The sequence below is a fragment of the Marmota flaviventris genome, chromosome 9 (assembly GCF_047511675.1).
Source record: "Marmota flaviventris isolate mMarFla1 chromosome 9, mMarFla1.hap1, whole genome shotgun sequence".
Taxonomy (NCBI): domain Eukaryota; kingdom Metazoa; phylum Chordata; class Mammalia; order Rodentia; family Sciuridae; genus Marmota; species Marmota flaviventris.
The window spans coordinates 9,074,023-9,099,272 of NC_092506.1; the positions used below are offsets into that span (position 1 = coordinate 9,074,023).

Below are 25,250 nucleotides of genomic sequence, written 5' to 3' on the forward strand. Positions count from 1 at the left end.
GACCAAACTTAAGAGTCATTGGGATACAGGAAGGTACAGAGCTCCAAACCAAAGGAATGAGAAGTCTATTCAATGAAATAATATGAGAAAACTTCCCAGACTTGAAGAATGAGACAGAATCCCAAATCCTAGAAGCCTACAGGACGCCGAATGTGCAAAATCATAAGAGATCCACACCTAGACACATTATAATGAAGATGCCCAACATACAGAATAAGGAGAGAATTTTAAAAGCTACAAGAGAAAGGAAGCAGATTACATTTAGGGGTAAGCCAATCAGGATAACAGCTGATCTTTCAACACAGACTCTGAAAGCTAGAAGATCCTGGAATAACATATTTCAAACACTGAAAGAAAATGGGTTCCAACCAAGAATTGTGTATCCAGCGAAATTAAGCTTCAGGATGGAAGATGAAATTAAAACCTTCCACGATAAACAAAAGTTTAAAGAATTCGCAGCTAGAAAACCATCTCTTCAAAACATCCTCGCCAAAGCATTACAGGAAGAGGAAATGGAAAATAACAATGAAAACCAACAGTGGGAGGTAGGACAGTAAAGGGGGGGAAAATAATCAAAGAGGAAAACAAACCATGTTTAGTAACAGAAATAAACAAATATGGCTGGAAGAACAACCCATATCTCAATAATAACCCTAAATGTTAATGGCTTAAACTCACCATTTAAGAGACACAGGCTAGTAGAATGGATCACAAAACAAGACCCAACAATATGCTGCCTGCAGGAGACGCATTTGATAGGAAAAGACATACATAGGCTGAAGGTGAAAGGTTGGGAAAAATCATATCACTCATATGGACTTCGGAAACAAGCAGGAGTGTCCATACTCATATCAAATAAAATAGATTTCAAGCCAAAGTTAATCAAAAGGGATAAAGAGGGACACTACATACTGCTTAAGGGAACCATACACCAACAAGACATAACAATCATAAATATTTATGCCCCAAACAATGGTGCAGCTATGTTCGTCAAACAAACTCTTCTCAAGTTCAAGAGTCTAATAGACCACCATACAATAATCATGGGAGACTTCAACACACCTCTCTCGCCACTGGACAGATCTTCCAAACAAAAGTTGAATAAGGAAACTATAGAACTCAATAACACTATTAATAACCTAGACTTAATTGACATATATAGAGTATACCACCCAACATCAAGCAGTTACACTTTTTTCTCAGCAGCACATGGATCCTTCTCAAAAATAGATCATATATTATGTCACAGGGCAACTCTTAGACAATATAAAGGAGTAGAGATAATACCATGCATCTTATCTGATCATAATGGAATGAAACTGAAAATCAACGATAAAAGAAGGAAGGAAAAAGCATACATCACTTGGAGAATGAACAATAGGTTACTGAATGATCAATGGGTTATAGAAGACATCAAGGAGGAAATTAAAAAATTCTTAGAGATAAATGAAAACACAGACACAACATATCGGAATCTATGGGACACATTGAAAGCAGTTCTAAGAGGAAAATTCATTGCTTGGAGTTCATTCCTTAAAAAAAGAAAAAACCAACAAATAAATGATCTCATACTTCATCTCAAAATCCTTGAAAAAGAAGAGCAAAACAACAGCAAAAGAAGTAGAAGGCAAGAAATAATTAAAATCAGAGCTGAAATTAATGAAATCGAAACAATTGAAAAAATTGACAAAACTAAAAGTTGGTTCTTTGAAAAAATAAACAAAATCGACAGACCCTTAGCGATGCTAGCGAAGAGAAGAAGAGAGAGAACTCAAATTACTAGCATACGGGATGAAAAAGGCAATATCACAACAGACACTTCAGAAATACAGAAGATAATCAAAAACTATTTTGAATCCTTATACTTCAATAAATTAGAAGATAGTGAAGGCATAGATAAATTTCTTAAGTCATATGGTCTGCCCAGATTGAGTCAGGAGGATATAGACAACCTAAACAGACCAATATCAATTGAGGAAATAGAAGAAACCATAAAAAGACTACCAACTAAGAAAAGCCCAGGACCGGATGGGTATACAGCAGAATTTTACAAAACCTTTAAAGAAGAACTAATACCAATACTTTTCAAGCTACTTCAGGAAATAGAAAAAGAGGGAGAACTTCCAAATTCATTCTATGAGGCCAACATCACCCTGATACCTAAACCAGACAAAGACACTTCAAAGAAAGAAAACTACAGACCAATATCTCTAATGAACCTAGATGCAAAAATCCTCAATAAAATTCTGGCGAATCGGATACAAAAACATATCAAAAAAATTGTACACCATGATCAAGTAGGATTCATCCCTGGGATGCAAGGCTGGTTCAATATACGGAAATCAATAAATGTTATTCACCACATCAATAGACTTAAAAATAAGAACCATATGATCATCTCGATAGATGCGGAAAAAGCATTCGACAAAGTACAGCATCCCTTTATGTTCAAAACTCTAGAAAAACTAGGGATAACAGGAACATACCTCAATATTGTAAAAGCAATCTATGCTAAGCCTCAGGCTAGCATCATTCTGAATGGAGAAAAACTGAAGGCATTCCCTCTAAAATCTGGAACAAGACAGGGATGCCCTCTCTCTCCACTTCTGTTCAACATAGTTCTCGAAACACTGGCCAGAGCAATTAGACAGACGAAAGAAATTAAAGGCATAAACATAGGAAAAGAAGAACTTAAATTATCACTATTTGCAGATGATATGATTCTATACCTAGCAGACCCAAAAGGCTCTACAAAGAAACTATTAGAGCTAATAAATGAATTCAGCAAAGTGGCAGGATATAAAATCAACACGCATAAATCAAAGGCATTCGTGTATATCAGCGACAAATCCTCTGAAATGGAAATGAGGACAACCACTCCATTCAAAATATCTTCAAAAAAAAAAAAATACTTGGGAATCAACCTAACAAAAGAGGTGAAAGACTTATACAATGAAAACTACAGAACCCTAAAGAGAGAAATAGAAGAAGATCTTAGAAGATGGAAAAATATACCCTGTTCATGGATAGGCAGAACTAACATCATCAAAATGGCGATATTACCAAAAGTTCTCTATAGGTTTAATGCAATGCCAATCAAAATCCCAACGGCATTTCTTGTAGAAATAGAGAAAGCAATCATGAAATTCATATGGAAAAATAAAAGACCCAGAATAGCAAAAACAATGCTAAGCAGGAAGTGTGAATCAGGCGGTATAGCGATACCAGACTTCAAACTATACTACAGAGCAATAGTAACAAAAACAGCATGGTACTGGTACCAAAGCAGGCGGGTGGACCAATGGTACAGAATAGAGGACACAGAAACCAATCCACAAAACTACAACTATCTTATATTTGATAAAGGGGCTAAAAGCATGCAATGGAGGAAGGATAGCATCTTCAACAAATGGTGCTGGGAAAACTGGAAATCCATATGCAACAAAATGAAACTGAATCCCTTTCTCTCACCATGCACAAAAGTGAATTCAAAATGGATCAAGAGCTTGATATCAAATCAGAGACACGCTGTCTGATAGAAGAAAAAGTTGGCTACGATCTACAGTTGGTGGGGTCTGGCTCCAAATTCCTCAATAGGACACCCATAGCACAAAAGTTAATAACTAGAATCAACAAATGGGACTTACTCAAACTAAAAAGTTTTTTCTCAGCAAAAGAAACAATAAGAGAGGTAAATAGGGAGCCTACACCCTGCGAACAAATCTTTACTCCTCACACTTCAGATAGAGCCCTAATATCCAGAGTATACAAAGAACTCCAAGAATTAGACAATAAGAGAACAAACAACCCAATCAACAAATGGGCCAAGGACCTGAACAGACACTTCTCAGAGGAGGACATAATCAATCAACAAGTACATGAAAAAATGCTCACCATCTCTAGCTGTCAGAGAAATGCAAATCAAAACCACCCTAAGATACCATCTCACTCCAGTAAGATTGGCAGCCATTATGAAGTCAAACAACAACAAGTGCTGGCGAGGATGTGGGGAAAAGGGTACACTTGTACATTGCTGGTGGGACTGCAGATTGGTGCAGCCAATTTGGAAAGCAGTATGGAGATTTCTTGGAAAGCTGGGAATGGAGCCACCATTTGACCCAGCTTTTCCCCTTCTTGGTCTATTCCCTAAAGACCTAAAAAGAGCCTGCTACAGGGACACTGCTACATCGATGTTCATAGCAGCACAGTTCACAATAGCAAGACTGTGGAACCAACCTAGATGCCCTTCAATAGACGAATGGATAAAAGAATGTGGCATTTATACACAATGGAGTATTACTCTGCATTAAAAAATGACAAAATCATAGAATTTACAGGGAAATGGATGGCATTAGAGCAGATTATGCTAAGTGAAGCTAGCCAATCCCTAAAAAACAAATGCCAAATGTCTTCTTTGATATAAGGAGAGTAACTAAGATCAGAGTAGGGACGGAGAGCAGGAGAAGAAGATTAACATTTAACAGTGATGAGAGGTGGGAGGGAAAGGGAGAGAGAAGGGAAATTGCATGGTAATGGAAGGAGACCCTCAGGGTTATACAGTGGAGGGGGTAGAGAGAGAGGAGGGGAGGGGAGGGGAGAGGTGGGGAGGGGGGAGGGGGGAAGATGGGAAAGGCAGCGGAGCACAACAGACACTAGTATGACAATATGTAAATCAATGGATGTGTAACTGATGTGATTCTGCAATCTGTGTATGGGGTGAAGGTGGGAGTTCATAACCCACTTGAATCAAAGTGTGGAATATGATATGTCAAGAAATTTGTAATGTTTTGAACAACCCACAATAAAAAATTAAAAAAAAAAGAATAAAGGAAAGAAAATGTTGGATTTATGAGTAAAAAAAAAAAGTATTGTGGTTTACACCGTCTGCTTTGTTCCCATAAAAAGTCATTCTCCCACAGTGAGCAGGATTTCTGGAATAGCTAAGTTCAGATTCTAGCACATCCTCTCCCCAAAAAGCAAAAATAAGGTCTGACAGAACTGCTCAAGACGCTACTTAAAGGGTCTGGAAATTCGATCAGAGGCATATGTACAGTGCTTGATAAGTGTCAGCTCGAGAAGGTCTAAGGAACTCAGAACGTCAGGAAGACCTGCGGGCTGCAGTTTGGGCCGCCCGGGAGCCCTGACAGTGGCAGCCGAGTAAACCAACTTTGTTAGGAGCACAGTTGGGAAGTGCCATGGCCCGGAGATCATGTTGATAACAATGGTCATCTCAGTGGCACATGACCATGGAAGGCCAAGATTGCAGGCTGCCCGAGGTGAGTAATTCTAATCCACACGAGGAAATGTGAAGCACCTGCTTAGTTTTCTGTCTCTCAAAATACTTAATAGAAACTATTTAAAGGAGAAAAGATTATTTTGGCTTAGGGTTTTAGTCCATGATTTGCTGTCCCCACTGCTTTGGATAAGATGTACCCCTCCAGGACATGCCCCAGAGACCTATATCTTCCAACTGATTCTACTTCCTGATAGTCCATTCAGCTGTGAAATCACCAATGGAGGAATCCATTCTTGAAGTCAGAGCACTCAGGAGCCAATCGCCTCCCCAAAGCCTCACCTTTGAACACTGCTGCACTGGGGACCACACTTCAACACAGGAGCCTTTGGGGGACATTCCAGATCCAAGCCATCACAGTACCAGGAAGGTTATTACATTATAAAAGAGAGCATGAAGCTCATTTAAAAGATAATTGGATGAAATAATAATTTTCAGTTCTGTCCTTGGTCTTCTGGCATGCAAAGATGTTATAAATATGATAACAATAGTGCAATAAAAAAAAGCTCCATCAAATCAGGATATGAAACTAGACAGAAAGAAATAGCACCAGAAATGATAGATACGTAGTTAATATAAAATTCTCTCTATATTATACATGTATGTTCTTCCTCCCTTAGTTAATTTAAAAATGGAAGTTTGTATAAAATAATATTTCTTACATGATATTGAATTTACAACTTATGTAGATATGTCTGACAATAATAGGATAAGGGAGAGGGGAGGGAAGGGAGTTAAACAAAGTTAAGCAAAGTTTCCATATTTTCCTGGAATTCAGTTAACATTACCCTAAAGTGGATAGTGATGAGTAAAGATGCATATTGTGAAAACCACAGAGCAATCAGCACAAGAAGATAATTAAAAATATAGAAACTCAACAATGGGATGAAAATGATACATTGGAAGTTATGTATGTATTTAATACAAAAGAAATTGGTAAAAGAGTATTGGAGGAACAAACAAACAAACAAACAAAAAAAGACATGCAATTTGTAGAAAACCAATAGCAAAATGACAAACATAAATCCAACTTGATTAAATGTGAATGGATTAAATGTTTCAAAAAAGGCAGAGGTCATCTGATTTGGTAGCATAAGGTTGAGTCATATCCCATCCAAAGTTTAAATCCAAAGTTAGAGATGGGTTCAAAGTAAAAGGATACAAAAAGATGGTAAATAGTAGCAATAGCAGGAGTGTCAGAATATTATAAGAAAAAAGGGACAGTTTATAGTGACATAAAATTAATTCATTGGAAAAATATAACAATTATGAAAACACATGCTCACCCAGCAACATAACCCTATAATGTATGAAGCAAAACGTGATAGAATTGAAAGAAGAAACAGGCAATTCATAAATAATAGTTTGGAAACTTCAATATCTTACTCCCGAAAATGGACAGAACAACTAAACAAGAAATCAATGAGACTATAGAAAATTTGAACAACAGTCCAGCTTGTCCTGACACTTCTTGACAACAGCAGAATATATCTTCATCTCAAGTGTACATGAATGTTTTTCAGGGTAGACCCTATTTTAAGACCTAAAGCAAGTGTCTATAAGTTTAAAGAGATTGAAATAATATGAAATATTTCATTTGATCACATGAAATAACATCATAACAGTTTGGGAAATCATAGTATTTAGAAATTAAAACAGTTCTAAATAACTCATGTGTCAGAAAAGAAGCAGAGACATTAGAAAATACTTTGAGCTGAATGCAAATGCAAACAAAGCATTTGAAGTTTTATGAGATGCAGCTAAAACAGTGTTTAGAAGAATATTTATAGCTGTAAACCCTCATTAGAAAAGAAGATCCCAAATCAGCAATCTAATCTCCTGCCTTCAGAAAATAGCAAAGAAACAAAGTAAACTAAACCCAAAGAAACCACAAAGAAGAAAATAATTATTGAAGCAAAAAATCAATGAAATATAAAACAAGGAATAGAGAAAGATCAACAGAGCCAAAAACAGGTTCTTCAAAAAGATAAAATTGACAAACTTTTAGATTCAGAGGGAGAGAGGGAGAGAGGGTGGGTGGAGGGAGGTAACTCAAATTTACAAAATCAGGAATGAAAGAAGGGGCTCACCACCAATCTTACATACATCAGAAAGGAATTGTACAGGGCTGGGGATGTAGCACTTGGTAGAGTGCTTGCCTAGCCTGCCTGAGGCCCTAGGTTCAATCTCTAGCACAGAGGGTGGAGCAATAGGCTTGGCTCAGATGACTTCACTGGAGAATTCTTCCATATGTATAAAGAGGAAAAGTTACCAATCCTTCAGAAACTCTCGATGAAAACAGACAAAGTAAATGCTTTCCTACTCATTCTATGAAGACAGTAATTATCCTGATACCAAAGAAGGACAAAGATACACAGAGAAAAGAAAACTGGACACTATTATCTCTTAAGAATATAGATGCAAACATCCTCAGAAAAATTGTAGCAAACTGAATTCAGCAACACATGAAAAGGTTGTGCACAGTGGCAATGTGAGATTTATCCTAGGAATGCAAGTTTGGTGTGACACTCCAAAATCTATTAATGTAAAACACCATTAATGGGCGAAAGGACCATAATCATAGGATCCTCTCAATGTCCCCGGTGTTATTGTTTGGATATGAGGTGTTCCCCCCAAATCACCTGTTTAATGCAGGAATATTCAGAAGTGGAATGGTTAGATTATGAGTGCTGTAATCTAATTAGTTCATCCTAGTTTGAATGGACTGACTGGGTGGTAACTGTAGACAGGTGGGGCGTGGCCGGAGGAGGTGGGTCACTGCGGAGGGGGCATGTGCCCTGGAAGTATTCATCTTCCCCTTGGCCTCTTCTCCTCACTCCCACTGGCCCTTGCTTCTTGACTCAGGTGAGCTGAGCGGCTTTCCTCCACTGGGCCCTTCCCCCAGGACGTTCTGCCTCACCTTGGACCCCGAGTCAGCTGTTAATGGGCTGAGACCTCTGAAACCATGTGCCACAAATAAACTTATCCTTCTCAAAGTCATTCTTGTCAGATGTTTTGGTTACCGCAATGCAAAATCTGACTAAAACACCCAGGAGAAGCATTTGACTAAATCTAGCTGCCATTCGTGATAAAAATTCTCTTAAAAAATTAAAAATCCTCTTAAAAAAGGATCTTTCTTAACCTGAAAAATAGGACCTATGAAAACACGCAACTAGCATATTGAATGGCAAGTGAGTAGATGAGGAGTGAGGATGAGGATGTTCAGTCTCATCACTTCTAATCGATGCATGTATAAAAACACACTTACAAAGCAATTAAAATGAATAAATACTTTTGGTAACATTGCAGGATACAAGATTAATGCACAAAAACACCACTGGGTGTTTCTATATTTCAGCTATAAAACATCTGAAAAAGAAATTAAGAAAATAACTATTCATAATGGCATAAAAATACTCAGAAATAAATTGAACACACATAAAATATGACCATAAACTATTGGTGAGGAAGAGTAAAAAACATGTAAATAAATGCAAGGACAGTCCATGTCTGGGTTGGAAAACCCCTTACCAAGTCCATGCATAAATTAAATGCAAACTCTCCTGAAATACAAGTATTTTTAAAAAATATAGATCTACTAAGTTGCCGCAGTCCGGCTGGGCAAAATAACCAGGAGGTGACAAGCAACTTGAAAGTTGAGGCGGGAACTGCTTTATTGTGGGGAAACTCAGCGGGAACTGAGCGGGAACTCAAGGTAGCGGGCACCCAAGGTAGCGGGAGCTGCTTTATTGCAAAGCAGCAGAGGTATATATACCTAACTGATTACACACAGCTTGACTCTATTAGCATCATCCAGTTACAGTAATCAGCCAATAAGGAATCCCTATCATCTTAATGGCTCGGTAGCATTGCCTCACAAACCACTCCTCCTGGCAAACTGCCAGGCGCCATCTTGACTTGATTTGTGGTGCCCAACACTAAGTGATCCTAAAATTTGTATGGAAAAGCAAAGAACCTAGAATACTTAAAATAATATTGACAAAAACAAAGAACAAAATCAGTGAAGGAGAATGTGGTGCCTCCAAATAATGGAGCCCTGATATATCTGACATGATGTGGATGGGACAACACATTACTGTGGGTGAAAGAAGCCAGACACAAAAAGCCACCTGTTGTGTGACTGATCTCATTTATATGAAATGTCCAGAGAAGGCAAATCTACAGAGACAGAAAGTAGCTTAGTGGTTGCCTGGGGCTGGGGTTGGGGATGGTAGAGAGAAAGGGAAGTGACAGGTATGGGGACAGGTTGTGTCTGGGGGTGGGGTAGGAACTAGGAAGGACTGGAAATGGGCATGGGGCATCTTCAGGGTATAGTGGTCAGTTCTGAAACTGGATTGTGGTGATAGTTGCACAAACTATAAATTATAAAAGCTATCAAACTGTACACTTAAAATGCATACACCTTATGGAATGTAAATGATAGAAAAGCTTTTAAAGAAATAAGTACAAGAGACACTTTTACTTCTGCAAATTCTTCCTCTGGCAAATGACTGTCCTCAGCCAGGAAAAATCAGGCTGGGAAGTGAGAGGAGAGAAACAGCCCTGAGGAAATTAGACTAAGTGAGAAACTCATTGAAGCCCTGGGTAAGGAGCAATGCAATTGGAAAGCAGATAGGCGGGTTGGGGTAGTTCATACCTCTGACCTGCTGCCCAGGCAGGCCTTGGTGAGCAGAGGCTTCCTCCCAGGACGACTCCTGGAAAAACAGCCATAGTTTGGGAGGCAGGAGGAGCCTGGGAATAAGAATTTAGGGGGAAATTTTATGCTTTTGAGCACAACTACTAGAATAACAAGGATAAAAGAACTCTGATTATTACAAGAAATCCATTATCAGGGGAACCTGAGGCTTTGCTACATATATGTGTAATGTGAACGCATTTAGCCACTCTCAGATATTCATGCATCTTCATCTATGTTCACCTACACATTCACATACACACAAGCAGGCACATTTATGTTACACAAACATGCATTCTCACATTCACCAACATACCCACCTCACTGTGTACGTTAAAGATTGTACCATTTTCTTTTCTGGGAAATTCCTAGTGCCCTGGGATCTAACACAGATGGAGTGCTTGACAAGTACATTTTTTTAAAAATTTAGTTGTAGATGGACACAATACCTTTATTTTATTTATTTTTTATTTTTATGTGGTGCTGAGGATCGAACCCAGTGCCTCTCACATGCCAAGCAAGCGCTCTACCAGTGAGCCACAACCACAGCCCCTTGACAAGTATTTTAACAATGTGGATGCTCATCATGGCCTCATTCTCTCTCTACTTCTCTCCCTGAAATGCACACACATGCACACACACAATGCCTGTTAGATGGACACTCTCTCCTTCAGGCCTCTTTGACAGATAGTCTACCAGTAGTTTGGATCCAATCAGGAGACAGAAACCACATAGTAGTTTAAACAGGAGGAATTTAAAGAATTATGAAACCATGATTAAAGAAACAAGGACACGCTCTAGTGTCTCCCAGGGCCGAGGGACAGTGCTCAAGGAAGGACACACTTGGAAGAGGCTCAGACCTTTTGTCAGGGAGATGTGGTTCAACTCCCTTGATAACAGATTCACTGATTTTGCCAGGCTGGAGCTGGTGTGCAGTCTGTGCAAGCAGGCCTGGAATGGTCCAGCCCCTGGTGGTGTGGGCATGCAGAGGAGGTGGCCCATCCAGGGGCCTTGCAGAGGAAATCAGGGTGCTGGCAGGGGAAGGAGGGCTTTGGACCCTGGTTTCCCTATTAAGTGGACTCCAGAAACGTGATGACCAAGTCAAGACTACAAGGTGGATAGGGCTGAGGGTTCTGGGATGAGACAGAGATCTACCTGTGGTCCTCATACCACACCACTGACCAGCAAGCATCCTGCCTTCCTTGGTCCCAAACTCTGGAGGGTCCCCCTCTTTCAGTGCCCCTGCAGTGCCTTCTCCTCCGAAAGTGCAACATGCTCATTCAAAGGAGAAGTGCTTCAAGTAGCCCAGCCACTCATCACAGGCATAGACTGTGCACTCGGAGCTGAGGCAGTGCGTGATCCCTGCACAGACGGCCCCGACGGCTTGATCATGCGGATGGTGGCAGGAGAGGGGCGTCCTGCAGTCCTCTGTGAAGCTTCCTCCAGTTTCATTTTCTTTCTGTTAAGAGATGAACTACAGGGAGGGGATCTATATGTGAACTGTAGCTCACTCATCCCCAAAGGGGGTCTTGGGAGTTCCTTGGGTCTGTGCAGTTTATCCTTCTTTTTTTATTCCTCCCCAATTACAGGTCAAACCAAGACCCAGACCCGGAGACCTGATTGAGATTTTTCGAATTGGCTATGAGCACTGGGCCATCTATGTAGAAGATGACTATGTGGTCCATCTGGCTCCTCCGAGTAAGAGAGGAGACAAGACTGAAATACTGACATTGAAGTTATCAGTATAAATAGAAGTACAGTCAATTACCATGTCCCTCAGCTGCTGCCGTTCTCTGGCAATAAAACACCCTTGAACATTCCTGGACTTTCATTAACTGTGAAGTAGAGCCTGGTCTCCACTGAGTGTCCAGCCTGAGAGTGACACAAATGCAGAGTGTCCCCTGAGTTCCCTGGCCCTCTAGAGCACTTTTACAGAGAAAAACACGAGCCTCCATTCTGTACTGACAGCAGTTCAGCGTCCTTCTTCATATTTCTGCAGATACCCCTGAGGGGGTGGTGGTGGATGCTTACATGTCACTTCCTTCCCGTTATCTCCAAATGCTGCTTCCTGCTCCTGAGCTCTCCTGTGACACCTTCATCCTCATTCTTGCTGCTTTACCCTAAATGTAGACCCAGGGCTCATCTGTTCTCAAAGCAGCATTAACTCCAGCCTCACGTTGAACTTGGGTGAATGGAAGTTTAGTGGAGATTTTAGGGGACCAGGTGGTGACTGTGGAGAGGGACTGGAACAGAAGGGGAAACAATTAAAACTGAATATAGCTCAGGGTGGCCTCAGGAGATGGTGCCTGGGGGGCAGGGTTGGAGGTGGGGGAAGAAGTCACTGGTCACTACTCTCTGAGGACATTTGACTTTAGTATCCCATTGACTGTTCAGAATGAAATTACCAAAGAATAACATGCCACAGGCCTGTGGCCGCAGCCTGTTGTCAACACTTATCCCCATGTGTGGTCCTTTTGCTTTGGCCCAGTCTCTCACCTTGCTGGGACCTTACCACTGAGCAGAGCCCCTTTCCTGCCACTTCTCTTCTCAGCCCCACCCACTTCCTGTCTGCATTTCCTGTCTAGAGCCTAATTGAAAAATGTAAAAACTCCTCTCCACCTCCCCTTTCCACAGGCAGTCCATGAGCTCCCCTCTTGCATAAGCAAAGAAATGGTCAACACTATGCACCCGCCTCAGATCTTTCTGTAAAAATGAATTCTGCCATCTCTGTTCCCAAATGTTCAGTTGTCTACTGCCTGCTCTTATTAAGTTTGCTCTTCTCTGAGGAGAAGAACGAGGAACAGTTCATGCTCTTGGACACCTTACAAAGAGGTGGTGGTGGGGGAACATGGATTTGCCTATCAAAGTAGTTGCAGTGAAAAAACAATCTCCCCCCCCAGTTTTATTTGTATATGCCACATTAATGATAGATACTTATGGGGTACAGTGTGGTGTCTTGATACACAAGGTGTAGTTATGTATTGGGGGTAATTAGCATATCCAATGCCTCAAACATTTATCATTTGTTTTTGGTAAGAGCATTCAAAATCCTCTCTTCTAGCTGGTTTTAAATGACCATGCACTGGCTTCAGTAGGTTCTTCAACCTCTCTGAGTCTCTGTCTCCTCCGAGGATTAACATAAGGCAGCAGCTTTCAAATCTCTCTCCTTTTTTCAAAGACATGCAGCCCATTTGCAAAAAAAAAAAAAAACCCTTCATAAAAATCCCTGTATTTGAGTAGAGATGAAGTCCCAGGGGATGTAGGTGGGCACTGGTGGAAGTGGACATTCAGAGCTGTGACCGCTTGTCCTCACCTGACGGGGGCATGTAATTGTGAATATGACCACCCTTTACCCAGAGCTGACACTTATCCAGAGGGTAGAGGTGAGTGAACTCTGGTTAGGAAACAAGACTCAAGTCCTCAGGCTTGGTCAGGTCAGTACTGGCCAGTCCAGGGCCACAGCCTAAGGAGCTTCTGGAGTGCATATTAAAAGATTCCTGTGGGAGTGGAGTGTGCAGGCCAAAGGCTTCTCTAGAAAGTTGGTCCTTTGAGGTTCATTTAATCCAAGACCCTCCTGAAGCCTTGGGCTGAGCCAGCGCCCCGCCCCACCCCTTAGCAGCTTTCCCACTTTTTTTTTTTCTTTTCCTTTTGGTCTCCAGGTGAGGAATTTGAGGTTGGTAGCATAACTTCTGTCTTCAGCAACCGTGCAGTCGTAAAGTATAGCCGCCTGCAGAATGTGCTGCACGGGTGTTCCTGGAAGATCAACAACAAGCTGGACGGGACCTACCTGCCCCTGCCGGTGGACAAGATCATCCAGCGCACGAAGAACATGATCAACAAGATCGTGCAGTACAGCCTGATCGAAGGGAACTGTGAGCACTTTGTCAACGACCTCAGATACGGCGTGCACAGGAGCCAGCAGGTGTGGTCCCACTTAGTCTGACGGTGGCTTCCCATGGAGCTTTCTTGGGCTCTGTCAACTCATCAGGGATCAGTATGGCCCATCACTGGCTTCCTCATGCTATTTGTGCGAGCTGGGCTTTCTGTTTTTACAGGACCTTGTGGTTCAGGAAGTATGTGCACCTCTGCTCCCCCATGGAGGTGGAGAAAAAGCACTGGTGTTGATGGGAACACCACCTGAGTGGAGTCCCAGCTCAGCCCTTAGCCAGGGTGGTGGTCTCTGTCTAGTTGCTCGGTTTCTGAGACTTGAGGCGGATGCTTAATTGTTAAAGTTGCAGATTGCTGGTCACATCTTGGATCTGTTGTTATCACATGTTTTTTAAGTTACTTGCCAACATTTAAAAATCTAGACATTTTACATAAAGAGGTCTGGATTCCAGCTTTTCTTGAACAACCAATTGATCAGGCCATTGGGCCAGTGTTCTTGCGTAGTGAGCCTCTGCAGGACCTGGTTGTGGCTCTGAGGGGTGTGTGGGAGTTGGTGTTCCCTGCTCCTCTTCATTACCTACCTGCCTGCCTCTTGTTGCATTTGGCTGTGTGACGCTCCCACCCCCTGCCGTACAGGGCATTGATGAATTAATCAGTCTTGTGGTACATAGAGTACATGTGCGAGAGACTTGAAAGCCCAAGTATCTGTAAGAATCTGGATGGTTCTTGTTAGTAGCTGACCCTTGACAAAACCTCATGAGATGAACCGACGAACGTGTATTGTTTCCTTTTAACTGGATGCCAAAAATCAAGGGTTAAAGGTGGATCATAATTTTTCCATTTTTTCTTCTTCTGTTTCTTCTGTTCTCTGAACTGACTGGGCTCAAATCCTATGGTTGGTCTCTCTGCTGTCTCATGCCCCTCAGTGAGCACTGCCAGGCCTCCAACCTGCTCCGGCTCCTCTTTGTGCTTTCTGGTTGCCTTCTTCTGGACTCTGCCTCCTCTGCTTGCCTGTGCTTCACTCTGTGTGCACCAGTGCCCAGGGTCTTGGTGGGCTCTGATACGAGGGATCTCCCATCCCATGAGCGTTTGTATGTGAAGAAAAGCCCCCGAGGGTGCAGGGCATGATTGAAACCCTCTGAGGAATTCTGGGCCCGGGAGTCAGGGGGTCCCAGCCAAGGGCTAACCTTGGATATTCATTTACTTTGCAATTCTGTCCAAGTGAATTCCCCTCCTTGGCTCTCAGGTTCCCCATTTGAGGGCTCAGTGGCCTCTAAGCCCCACCTGGAGCCAGCCCCTGTGCTGCAGGAAGATGAGGACCAAGACCCCTGGATGCTTCCCAAGGGAAAGAAAGCCTGTCTGCCTTGGGTGCCCGTCTCCAGCAGTCCTGGCCTCTCTTGGTCTCTCGCAGCTCTAGAATTTTTGGAAATATATGATAGCACGGGCTAGTTCTTTCTCTGGCAAAAGACTCCGGGCAGGCTGGTTCCTGAAGGGGAATGGTGGGGCAGAGGCAGCAGAGGGTGCCAGGCTAGATGGGTGCTGACTGCCCTGTGGCCTGGTGTGCTTTGCAGGTGGAGCATGCCCTGATGAATGGAGCAAAGGCTGTGGGCGCCGTCATCTCAGCGGTTGTTGATAGCATCAGGCCCAAACCTTTAACTGCCTGAAGGTGCTGGATACTCCAGTGGAGGAAGAACTACCGACACCAGTAAAGAGAGTATGCTTCTTTCCCTTCCCTTGCCTCCCTCCCTCAATGGCCCTGATAAGAAAATTGTGAGCTTCTGGAAGAATCTACAATGTATCCAGTTCCCCCTCCAGAAATACATCCAATATATGTGACCACGGACTCTCAAAATGGGGAGAACCCATATCTACTGCGTGTCTGTTATGCGCCAGGCACTGTGTGAGGCATTTCACATACCATTTAATCTGACCCTCTGGGGAGAAAGAAGCCGTGCTTGTTTCTTAGGCTGATCACCCAAGAAAACTAGAGATGGGTTCCCCTGTGGCTTGGAATGGCATGTGGAAGAGAGAGCAGTAAGGTGGAACCCAGAAAGAGTTCAGGTAAGCTCTGTTAGGATTGCCTGGTGGCCTTTCTCAGGGAGACCCGCGAGGTTTTTTTTGTCTCTTTTCTTAGCCATCCTGAATGCTGGACTCTGGGCATGTGTCTTTGTTGGTCTTCCCTCTTCCCTTCCCAAGCAGCCTGTCTCTTTGCCTGCAGGGTAGTCCTGGGTGCTTGTAGACAGAGCAAGCCCTCATTTCTGCAAACTACAACTAGGATGACATTTAATGACTAGTTCCTGTCCCCATCTTCTCCACCCCCGGGGAAAGCAGTGAACTCCCAATCACCCCTTCCTTCCATTTCTTTACTCACTATCTGATCTATATTGAGACTACCATTTTAAAAAACATTATTTATTTATTTTAATTAGGTATATATGACAGCAGAATGCATTGATTCATTGTACCCAATTGCAGCACAACTTTTCATTTCTCTGGTTGTACAGGATGTAGTGTCGTATCATATGCGCAGTCATACATGTACCTAGAGATAATGATGTCCATTTCATTCCACCATCCTTCCTGCCCCACCCCCCTCCCCTTTGCCTCCATTTTTCCCATGTCCCCCCCACCCCCTTATGGATCAGCATCCACTTATCAGAGAGAACATTTGGCCTTTGGTTTTTTGGGATTGGCTTAATTTGCTTAGCATGATATTCTTCAACTCCATCCATTTACCTGCAAATGCCATAATTTTGTTCTCTTTTGTTGCTGAGTTATATTCCATTGTGTATATATATATATCACAGTGTCTTTATCCATTCATCTGTTGAAGGGCATCTATGTTGGTTCCACAGTTTAGCTATTGTGAATTGAGCAGCTGTAGACGTTGATGTGGCTGCATTACTATAACATCCTGTTTTTAAGTCCTTTGGATATAGACCAAGGAATGGGATAGCTGGGTCAAATGGTGGTTTTACTCCAGGTTTTCTAAGGAATCTCCATACTGCTTTACAAAGTGGTTGCACCAATTTGCAGTTCCACCAGCAATGTATAAGTATACCTTTCCCCCACATCCTCACCAGTACTTATTGTTTGTATTCTTGATAACTGCCTTCTGATGGCATGAGATGAAATCTTAGTTTTGATTTGCATTTCTCTAATTACTAGAGATGTTATGGAACCCAAGTACCAGGAATTTATAATATTTAATGAAGTCTATTCCTTAAACTAGCTCTGTCATGTTTTAGCGAACCCTTTAATCTCAAGAAGGTTTTTAATTTATGGACCATCTTAATCTCTAATCAAATAAACTGGATGTTGTTTGATTAACAACATCTCCCCACCAAAAAGTATTCAGTGACTTCTAAATAATGAACTCATCCATCTTTTTCTTATGTCTGGAGCAGAAATACATCTCTGGGTTCTGTATGGTTTGAGCCCTGTGGAGCAGAAAACTCTGGAGTATTAGGAGCTGGGTTTATTCATTCATTAAAAGAACATTTTTGAGCTTATGCCATGTAGCAAGCCCTGGGTATCCACGCCTTTGCCTGAGTCTCTGAACCCTCAGCATTCTTGTGACCACAGCCCATTTCCACCCTCATGTTGTTCCTATAGAAACCTCTTTTACTTCAGCAGAGTAACTAATGACTGCACAAATTCTAAGAAGGCTGTTTGAGCCAATTGAAATTATGTTCTCAAAGTTTCTATTTCCAGTGCCTTTGAAACCAACTTTCACCTGGCAGCACCTTTAATGGAAACCAACTGATTTTTTTTCTTTGCTTGAGTCTGATGGTCTTTTATGTGTGCATTTTATAAAAAATATTTTTGCTGACTCAGATTATTCTGTTTGCCAGGAGAGATATAAAAAAAGTTTTTATGTTTGTTTTTAAAAAGATGGCTTAAAGTTTAAAGCCAAAGCATTGCTGAGTTTATATAGCAGTGTGGGGAGTGCTTTGTAAATGATTAGTTTCCAGCATTTCTAGTTCTAAGAAGAGCTTTTGGAAAAAAAATCCTGGAGACCACAGGTTTCTAGTCTTTTGGTCTTGATGAACAGTGTATTCCCTGTCTTTTGCTGAACCCATGAGCGGTGGTCAGGTGGATCCTGAGTCAGAAAGAGAAGAACAATGTGGCCTTGACTGTTTTTCCCAGAGCAGTAATTCACACTTTTCTTTAGCAGCAGGATCTTCTCTTCAGGCATAACATTTCTGCCCAGTGTAAAGGAGGGATTAAAACAGGGCCTGTCACTTTGAGTAGGCAGCTAGAGGGGCCTCTGCTAGACTGGAAGATTTTTTTTTTTTTTGGCACTGGGTATTGAACTCAGGGGCACTCGACCACTGAGCCACATCCCCAGCCCTATTTTGTATTTTATTTAGAGACAGGGTCTCACTGAGTTGCTTAGTGCCTCGCTGTTGCTGAGGCTGGTTTTGGACCCGCAATCCTCCTGCCTCAGCTTCTGGAGCTGCTGGGATTACAGGTGTTCACCAGTGCGCTGGGCTACACTGGAGGCTCTTATTGACAGTTTCTGCTCTCAGATGATGACTAACAATGGCATCTGAGTGTTCATGCTGTTCCAGGTGCTGTCTTACATGTTTTAGAAACATCCCTACGAGTCCCTTCACTCACTCCATGGCTCTGTGGACTTTTTTCATTATTTCCTTATAGACTTGGTGCCCCCCCTCCCCCAAACATGCTACCCCACTGAACCAACTTGATCTGTGACTTACCCAGGTAAACATTTAGAGTGGTCATGTCCCCTTGGTGAAATAAATAAATTGAAACAAAGAGCCTATTTATAACAAACGCAGAGAAGAAGGTAGGTAGGGGCCAGAGATGTATCACTATAGGGACAATTTGGCCAGGGGCAAAGGGCTGTGCTATCCATGCATCTCAGTAGCAGGACAGAGTCAAGTTCAGATAATCCTAAATCAGGTCTTGGCTATTTGGTGAGTAGTAGTGGATATTAGTGAGTAGGATACATTTTGAAAACTGATTTATGGCACCTTTGGGATGGGGGGGGGTCTCTGCAGGGTGCAGATACTGCTCTGTTTTGGATAAATGTCTTAAAAGGCTTGGTTGCCAAGTTTCTGGTGCTACTGGGAGGTGGTGTCATCTTTATATGGTGGGACCTCACGGAAGGATGTTAGGTCATGGGGGGGGGGCATGGTCTTAAAGTGCTAATGTGATCCTGGCCCCTTTCTGTCTCTTTCTTTGCCTCTTGGCTGCCATAAAGTAAGCAGTGCTCCCACCATGATGCTCTTTTGCCTTGCCACAGACCCAAAAGCAGGGGAGCCAACTGACCATGGACTTTAAACCTCTGAAATTATGAGCCAAAATAAACCTTTCCTCCTTATAAGTTAATTACCTCAAGTGTTGTGTCATGGTGCCAGAAAACTCACACAGATGCTGAGTTAGGATTATCCACATTCAGTGTCTGCTCATGAGAGTGGAAATAACAAGACATTTTAGTCTGGAGTAACCAGGGGGCCACGGAACATCTAAACCTCTTTAGTAGCTTGATGCCACACAGAGACCACCAACCTTGTGACTATGGCAGAGCTCACCAGGACAGTGACACCTATCAGGAGGGCAGCTTTGGAGCCTGATGGAGCCCACTCTGGACCAACTATAGTAGGATCAGTCTCCACCACCCCTCAGCTCAAGGGGTTATAGTAAGACGTTTCTTTGGGACTCATTCAAAAGCAGATGCCGAGGGCTCTGTGCTCCCATACCTCTATACCCCATTGGTGAATGTCCAAGGAAGCAGGAAGGCACCTCCCCCAGAGCCCTGGAATGTCACAGGGCAATGGAAAAATAGTACTGTAGTAGCTGTTTATAAGTCATTGATGAAGTAGCCTTCTGGGGACACACATTCAAGGCTATTCCACTGCAAGGATGGGCTCAGGAAGGGTGGGATGGCTGGGGAGGTTCATCTTGTCTATCAAGAACCCATACTTCACACATGAGGATCCTGGCAGACATGATATTAAAGAAAAGTGGTGGAAAGAAAAGGAGCATATGGCAGCATTGATCTGCCAATCCCTAAATATGGGAAAAAAGCCTTCAGCTGGTCTTGTCTCTCTGGGCATTCCTGAAGCTCAAGTAGAACTGAGTTAAGATTGTCTTGGTTGCAAAGGACAGAAAACTCAACAAAATAGCTTAAGCAAAGTGAGGAATTTACTGGTTTAAGTGACTGTCAAATCCTGGAGTAGAAGACAGTGCAATTGGATTTAGGGCTTCATGGTACTGGCTTTAAAATCACATGGTGGGTCAGGCCTCTGGAACCATGTGATGGTTGAGGAGAAGCTGGTGGAGGTGGCGGATGGAGCCAGCACAAGACCACAGTATACCTCATGATTTTGGGCCTCTCACTTTGGCTTCCAGCAGGACCTGCCATATGCTGTGACTCATGAAAACTAGTCCTTTTCGTTCTGTTCAGACTCATGGCTGGGATTCCTTAGAGAAGCTTCATAGTAATGAGACAAGTAGGTATCACTTATTAACAGATTTTTCCCACTTAGGTTATTTTATAGGAAATACACTTTTTGAGGTTCATGTTTTTTTTTGCCATTTCAGTTCAATTCAGCATTATAGATAACTTGTTATTTCAGATCAGGCTCCCTGGGAAGCAGACTTGGATCCTAAGTTTTGTGAGCAGGAAGTTTACTGGAGAAAATGGCAGGACTGGGTAGAGGGAGAAGCTGAACTGTGAGGCAGGCACAGAGAAAGGCCTAAGCCAACCTACGGGAGCTCAGCATCGTGAAGGCTCCGTGGTGTTGCCTGAATGGAGACAGGAGGCCCAGATCTCGACAGCCCTCCATTTATTATTCTATTGATGCAGGAAGTGAAAGAATGGGGGGGGGCAGCCCTCTCAGAGAGGACTGAGCTACTAATCCTCTTAGTCTCCTTCAGTCCTGAAGGCAGTGGGGAGCAGGCAGCTCACCACAAATGTGCACAGCACACCACAGTGTCCACACCTACTACTCCCTGGGCACTTTGTTAGCTTCTGGGGATTCACTGATGAAAAAGACTCCTTTTCCACATGAGGGAAAACCATGGTGTTGCCTGTCCTTCACTGACAGTACTACATTATTTACATTATTATGAGATTCTGGAAGCACATATGAAGACAGTTTCCATTTTGGGAGGTGTTTGGATTTTACTCAACAGCCTATGAGTAGCAGAAGGAATTTTCTTTAAAGACGAGTAACTAGACTGTACAAAACATGTAACTTAGAAAAAATATAGCTTCACCTTCATTAGAGCCCCAGTCCTGCATCACACAAGTTTTGGTACCCTCAGCTATTTCAAGTTTAAATTTAGGCGTTCCAGAATATTTCCTTCTCTTTATTTTCCCTGAGGGTGGTATCTAATGGACACAGGAAGAAGGCAGAGTCTGTCCTCACTAGCCCCCTGCCTCAGTATAACTCACTCTGTCTGGTCTCCGTTGGTCCACCCGTCATCTGGCTGAACTGCCAAGGGTGTAGTTCCTACAGTGTTCCACTAGGGGGCCTCAAGATTCAGAAACTCTCAGTCCTCACTTCTTCAAAAGTTCTCTTGACTTACTGGATGCCTTGGTGGTTTGGGTTTGTTGTCACGCTCTCTCCAGTACAGGGCTGGCTGGCTGTACTCTGCTGCTCCCTAACCTTTGTGCAGGGAAATGTTTAAGCCAGAGTGCTGCCGGGAATCATGCTCAGGTCCCTTCTGTTATTAATTAATCAATTTTACAGGGGCAGCTAGTGCATCTGCCTCCTGAAGTACTTCATATTTTAATCCTCTATGTGACAAAATTATTTCCAGTACTCATCATGAGGTGAAATAAATAATAATAATAAAATCAGTAGACAGTGAAGAAAAGTCTTTTAAATTAATTTTGTAGACATATTGCCAGTAAAAAATAAAACAAATATTTTACAAAGTGCAGCTATTTAATCAACAGTTTTTATTCTACTTTACAGTTTGAACTTTGATCCTTTGGTTACAGCCTAACATAATAATATTTTATGTGACTAATTGTTTAGTGAGTAAATTAAAGAAAAAGAAACATGAACAAAAGTTATGTTTAGATAGCTACTAAACTATACCATTGACATGACACTTTATTTTTTTAATTTATTTTTTCCATATTTTTATTGGTGAATTATAGTTGCACATAACGATGGTTTTTTTTTGCATATTCATACATGCACACGATATAACAATATAATTTGGCCAATATAATTTCCCAGTGTTTCCCCTTTCTCTCTTTTCCTCACTCCCCTGGCCCCTTTCCTCTATTCTACTGATCTCTGTTCAGTTTTCATGGTACCCCCATCCTTCCCTTACAACTTTCTTTTCCTTTTTCCTCTCTATCTTCCTTATATGACAGAAAACATAGGACCCTTGACCTTCTGACACAATGGTGTCTTTAAGTTCCATTCATTTTCCTGAAAATAACATAATTTCATTTTTCTTTATGGCTGAATAAACCTCTACTCTTCTTTACTCCTCCCTCCCTCCCTCTCTCTTTCTCTCTCTCCCTACCATATTTTCATTATTCATTCATCTCTTGATGGACACCTAGGCTGGTCCCGTTGTTTGGTTATTGTGAATTGTGCTGCTATAAACATAGGTATGCAAGTCTCACTGTAGCATGATGACTTTAATTCTTCAGGATAAATACCGAGGAGTGGTAGCTGAATCTGTGGTGATGGTTCCATCACTAGTCTTTTGAGTAATTTCCATGGTGATTTCCACAGTGGCTGTGGAGCAGCAACTCCTTCCTAAGATGTTTCTTTTTATCTCTGTTAATAGCTGCAACCTGCTGGATTCTTCTTCTGTAATCATGCTTGTTCAACACCTATGGCAGGAGCAAGTCTGCTTGATTCATTATTCCACGAGCCTTTACCCCAAAATGACTGGTTTTGTATGGCAAAAGCTTGCCTTTCCGGGAGTGATTATCTCCTTTGGTGATCTCACTGAACTGATGATTGCACCAAACAGGCTGAGAGGAATAGGAGGCAAGGCTTTTGATGCCCCTTTAGAGATGTTAATGGTAACTGGGCAATTTACAGACCTAAAAATATGATTGAATTATCATCTAGCCATTTTTGATCAGATCACTGCATGTGCCAAAAGGGCGTGGCACCAAATATCTTCCTGGGATCAGTCTAAATTGGATTTTAGTCAGATTAAACAGGGATCAGAACAACAATTCTCTGATTTCATAGCACGCCTGTACTGGGCAGCAAACAAATCCATTGGAGACTCAGACACCTGTGAGTTCACAGACAAATAGCTAGCATTTGAAGATGTCAATAAAGTTTGTCAGGACATCCTCCAACCCCATCAGAAGAAAGGGACAGTTTTTGAGTTCATTCGCCTTTGTGCAGATGTTGGTCCCACACAATTACAAGGTTTTATGCTCGCTGCGGCTTTAAAACAGTTACTCCAGCCCCAATCCCAGAGACCCTGTTCTTGAGGGCAGTGTTTCAATTGTGGCAGGACTGGGCATTTGGCACAGTAGGGCAAAGACCTCTCCCAGTTTGCGCTGGTGGTGCTCCCAGACAGAAAGCTGCATGGTGAGGGGGGATGGGAACAGATATGGCAGCAGCCTGAGTCCTTCAGGGCCAAAAAATGGGGTGGGGCAGGGGCTACCCCCGGCCCAACAAACAATGGGGGCTCTGGAGTATGCACAGGAAGAGGGGTCATGGCGGATATTCACTATTACCAACCAGCTTCCTCCAGATGGTACTTTTATGACCAGCCATGGTGGTAAATTTAACACCTGAAATGGGACCACAGGGAGTTCCTACTTGAGTCCATGGACCATTACCCCCAGGTAATTTTGGGACAAAAATAATTTAAAAGATGGAATCCAGGTAATGCCAGAGGCTATTGATTCAGATTTTAGAGATGAGATTAAAAATCACTGTGCAATCAGAAAATGCCATTTGGCTCTCTGCAAAAGACGTACTGGCACAGTTAGTACATTTGCCTTGCCATTCTGCAGACAGCCTGCTTAGACCTTAACTTCCCAGTCCCCAGACCAAGTGTACTAGACTCAGTTAATCCAGCAGGAGCACCCCTTACTAGAACTTAAAATCAATTATAAAAAATTTTGAGGTATTGTAGATACTGGGGCAGATAAATCTGTTTTTTCTTGTATATTTTGGCCCCAAAGCTGGCCTTTATATATTGCACCTGCTGAAAGAACGAACAAGGCTCATTGTCGGAGAAAATGCCCGTTTATTGAGGAACAGCTCTGCATATTTATAGAGCCAGGGGTGGTTTGACAGTTGGCATGGGGTGCTTTTTGATTGGTGGGTAAGGATCAGGTGAGCCAGCAGGGCTAGTCTGATTGGTGGGTAAGGATCATGTTGAGCCAGCAGGGCTCACAATTGGATGGCAGGATCATGTGATCCAGCAGGGCTCACCATTGGACAGCAGGATCATGTGAGCCAGCAGGGCTCACCATTGGACAGCAGGATCATGTGAGCCAGCAGGGCTCACCATTGGATGGCTCTTCTTGGGGGATGGGAAAGATAGTCTTTGGAGCAGGGGCGACTCCCAACATTCCCCCCTCTTTGTTATTAAATGAGAGTGGGTGTCGACTCATTCTGGCTGCTTCCTGCTGAGATGGGGCAGTATGGGAGAAAGAGAGGAGGGAAGTAAGGAGCCCCCACAGGAGGGCAGAGAAGACCAATATCAATGAAGGTTCCTAGCCACCACAGATCCATGATATTGTCAGTCCATTTGGCATAGGTCTCAACTGGAGGTATCATCAGTAGCCAGGAGTTGGTAATTTCTGAGGAGAAGCTGGTTAAAAGCTTGATTTGAAATTTTACCCACCTGAATCTGAATGAACTTTATGATCGGGGGAAGGAACAGGCACAGGGAGTTTTTGTTTTTATAGCCCAAATCCAATGGGGTCTCTGGGTCTGCAAGCTGCCTTGTTGGCCCAAGGGGGTTAAGTGTTCAACCCTGAGCGGGGGGTACAGTGTTCAGCCTTGAGCAGGGGCTTGGGCATTTGGGCTTGAAGCAAACAGGTGATATAGAACCAGACAGAGGGTTTGAGAAGCCAGGTCATTCTGCAGCTAACTTTGTTTGGCATGACCTGCAGACCAGCCTGTCCTGCACCTAACACCCTCAATTCCACTCTTCATTACTAGTCCAATCTAGCTCCCTCCCCTCTCTATTAAGGCTGCTCTTCAAACTTTCTCCTAACTGGGTGTATCCAACTTCAGGTGGGCTACGCAGTGGCTTTGACCGTGATTGTCTGGCAAACTTTTGACGCCCAATCTGGAGGAGAGAATGCACCTCACCATGACCTTCATGGTCACAGTGGACTCTCTGGAACCCGGTTCATGAGTGAGGGGTCCTGAGGGGTGGAAGAAC

General features: G+C 42.8%; 1 protein-coding gene across 1 annotated transcript in view; it reads left to right on the top strand.

Moving 5' to 3' along the window:
• Plaat5 (phospholipase A and acyltransferase 5) overlaps positions 1-15,541 on the top strand; it is a 33,698-nt gene extending 18,157 nt beyond the window's left edge. The window contains exons 4-6 of the mRNA XM_034636894.2: positions 11,579-11,687; positions 13,649-13,911; positions 15,449-15,541. Coding sequence (XP_034492785.2) covers positions 11,579-11,687; positions 13,649-13,911; positions 15,449-15,541 — 465 coding nt within the window. The remainder of the gene's footprint in view (positions 1-11,578; positions 11,688-13,648; positions 13,912-15,448) is intronic.
• The last annotated feature ends 9,709 nt before the right edge of the window (positions 15,542-25,250 follow it).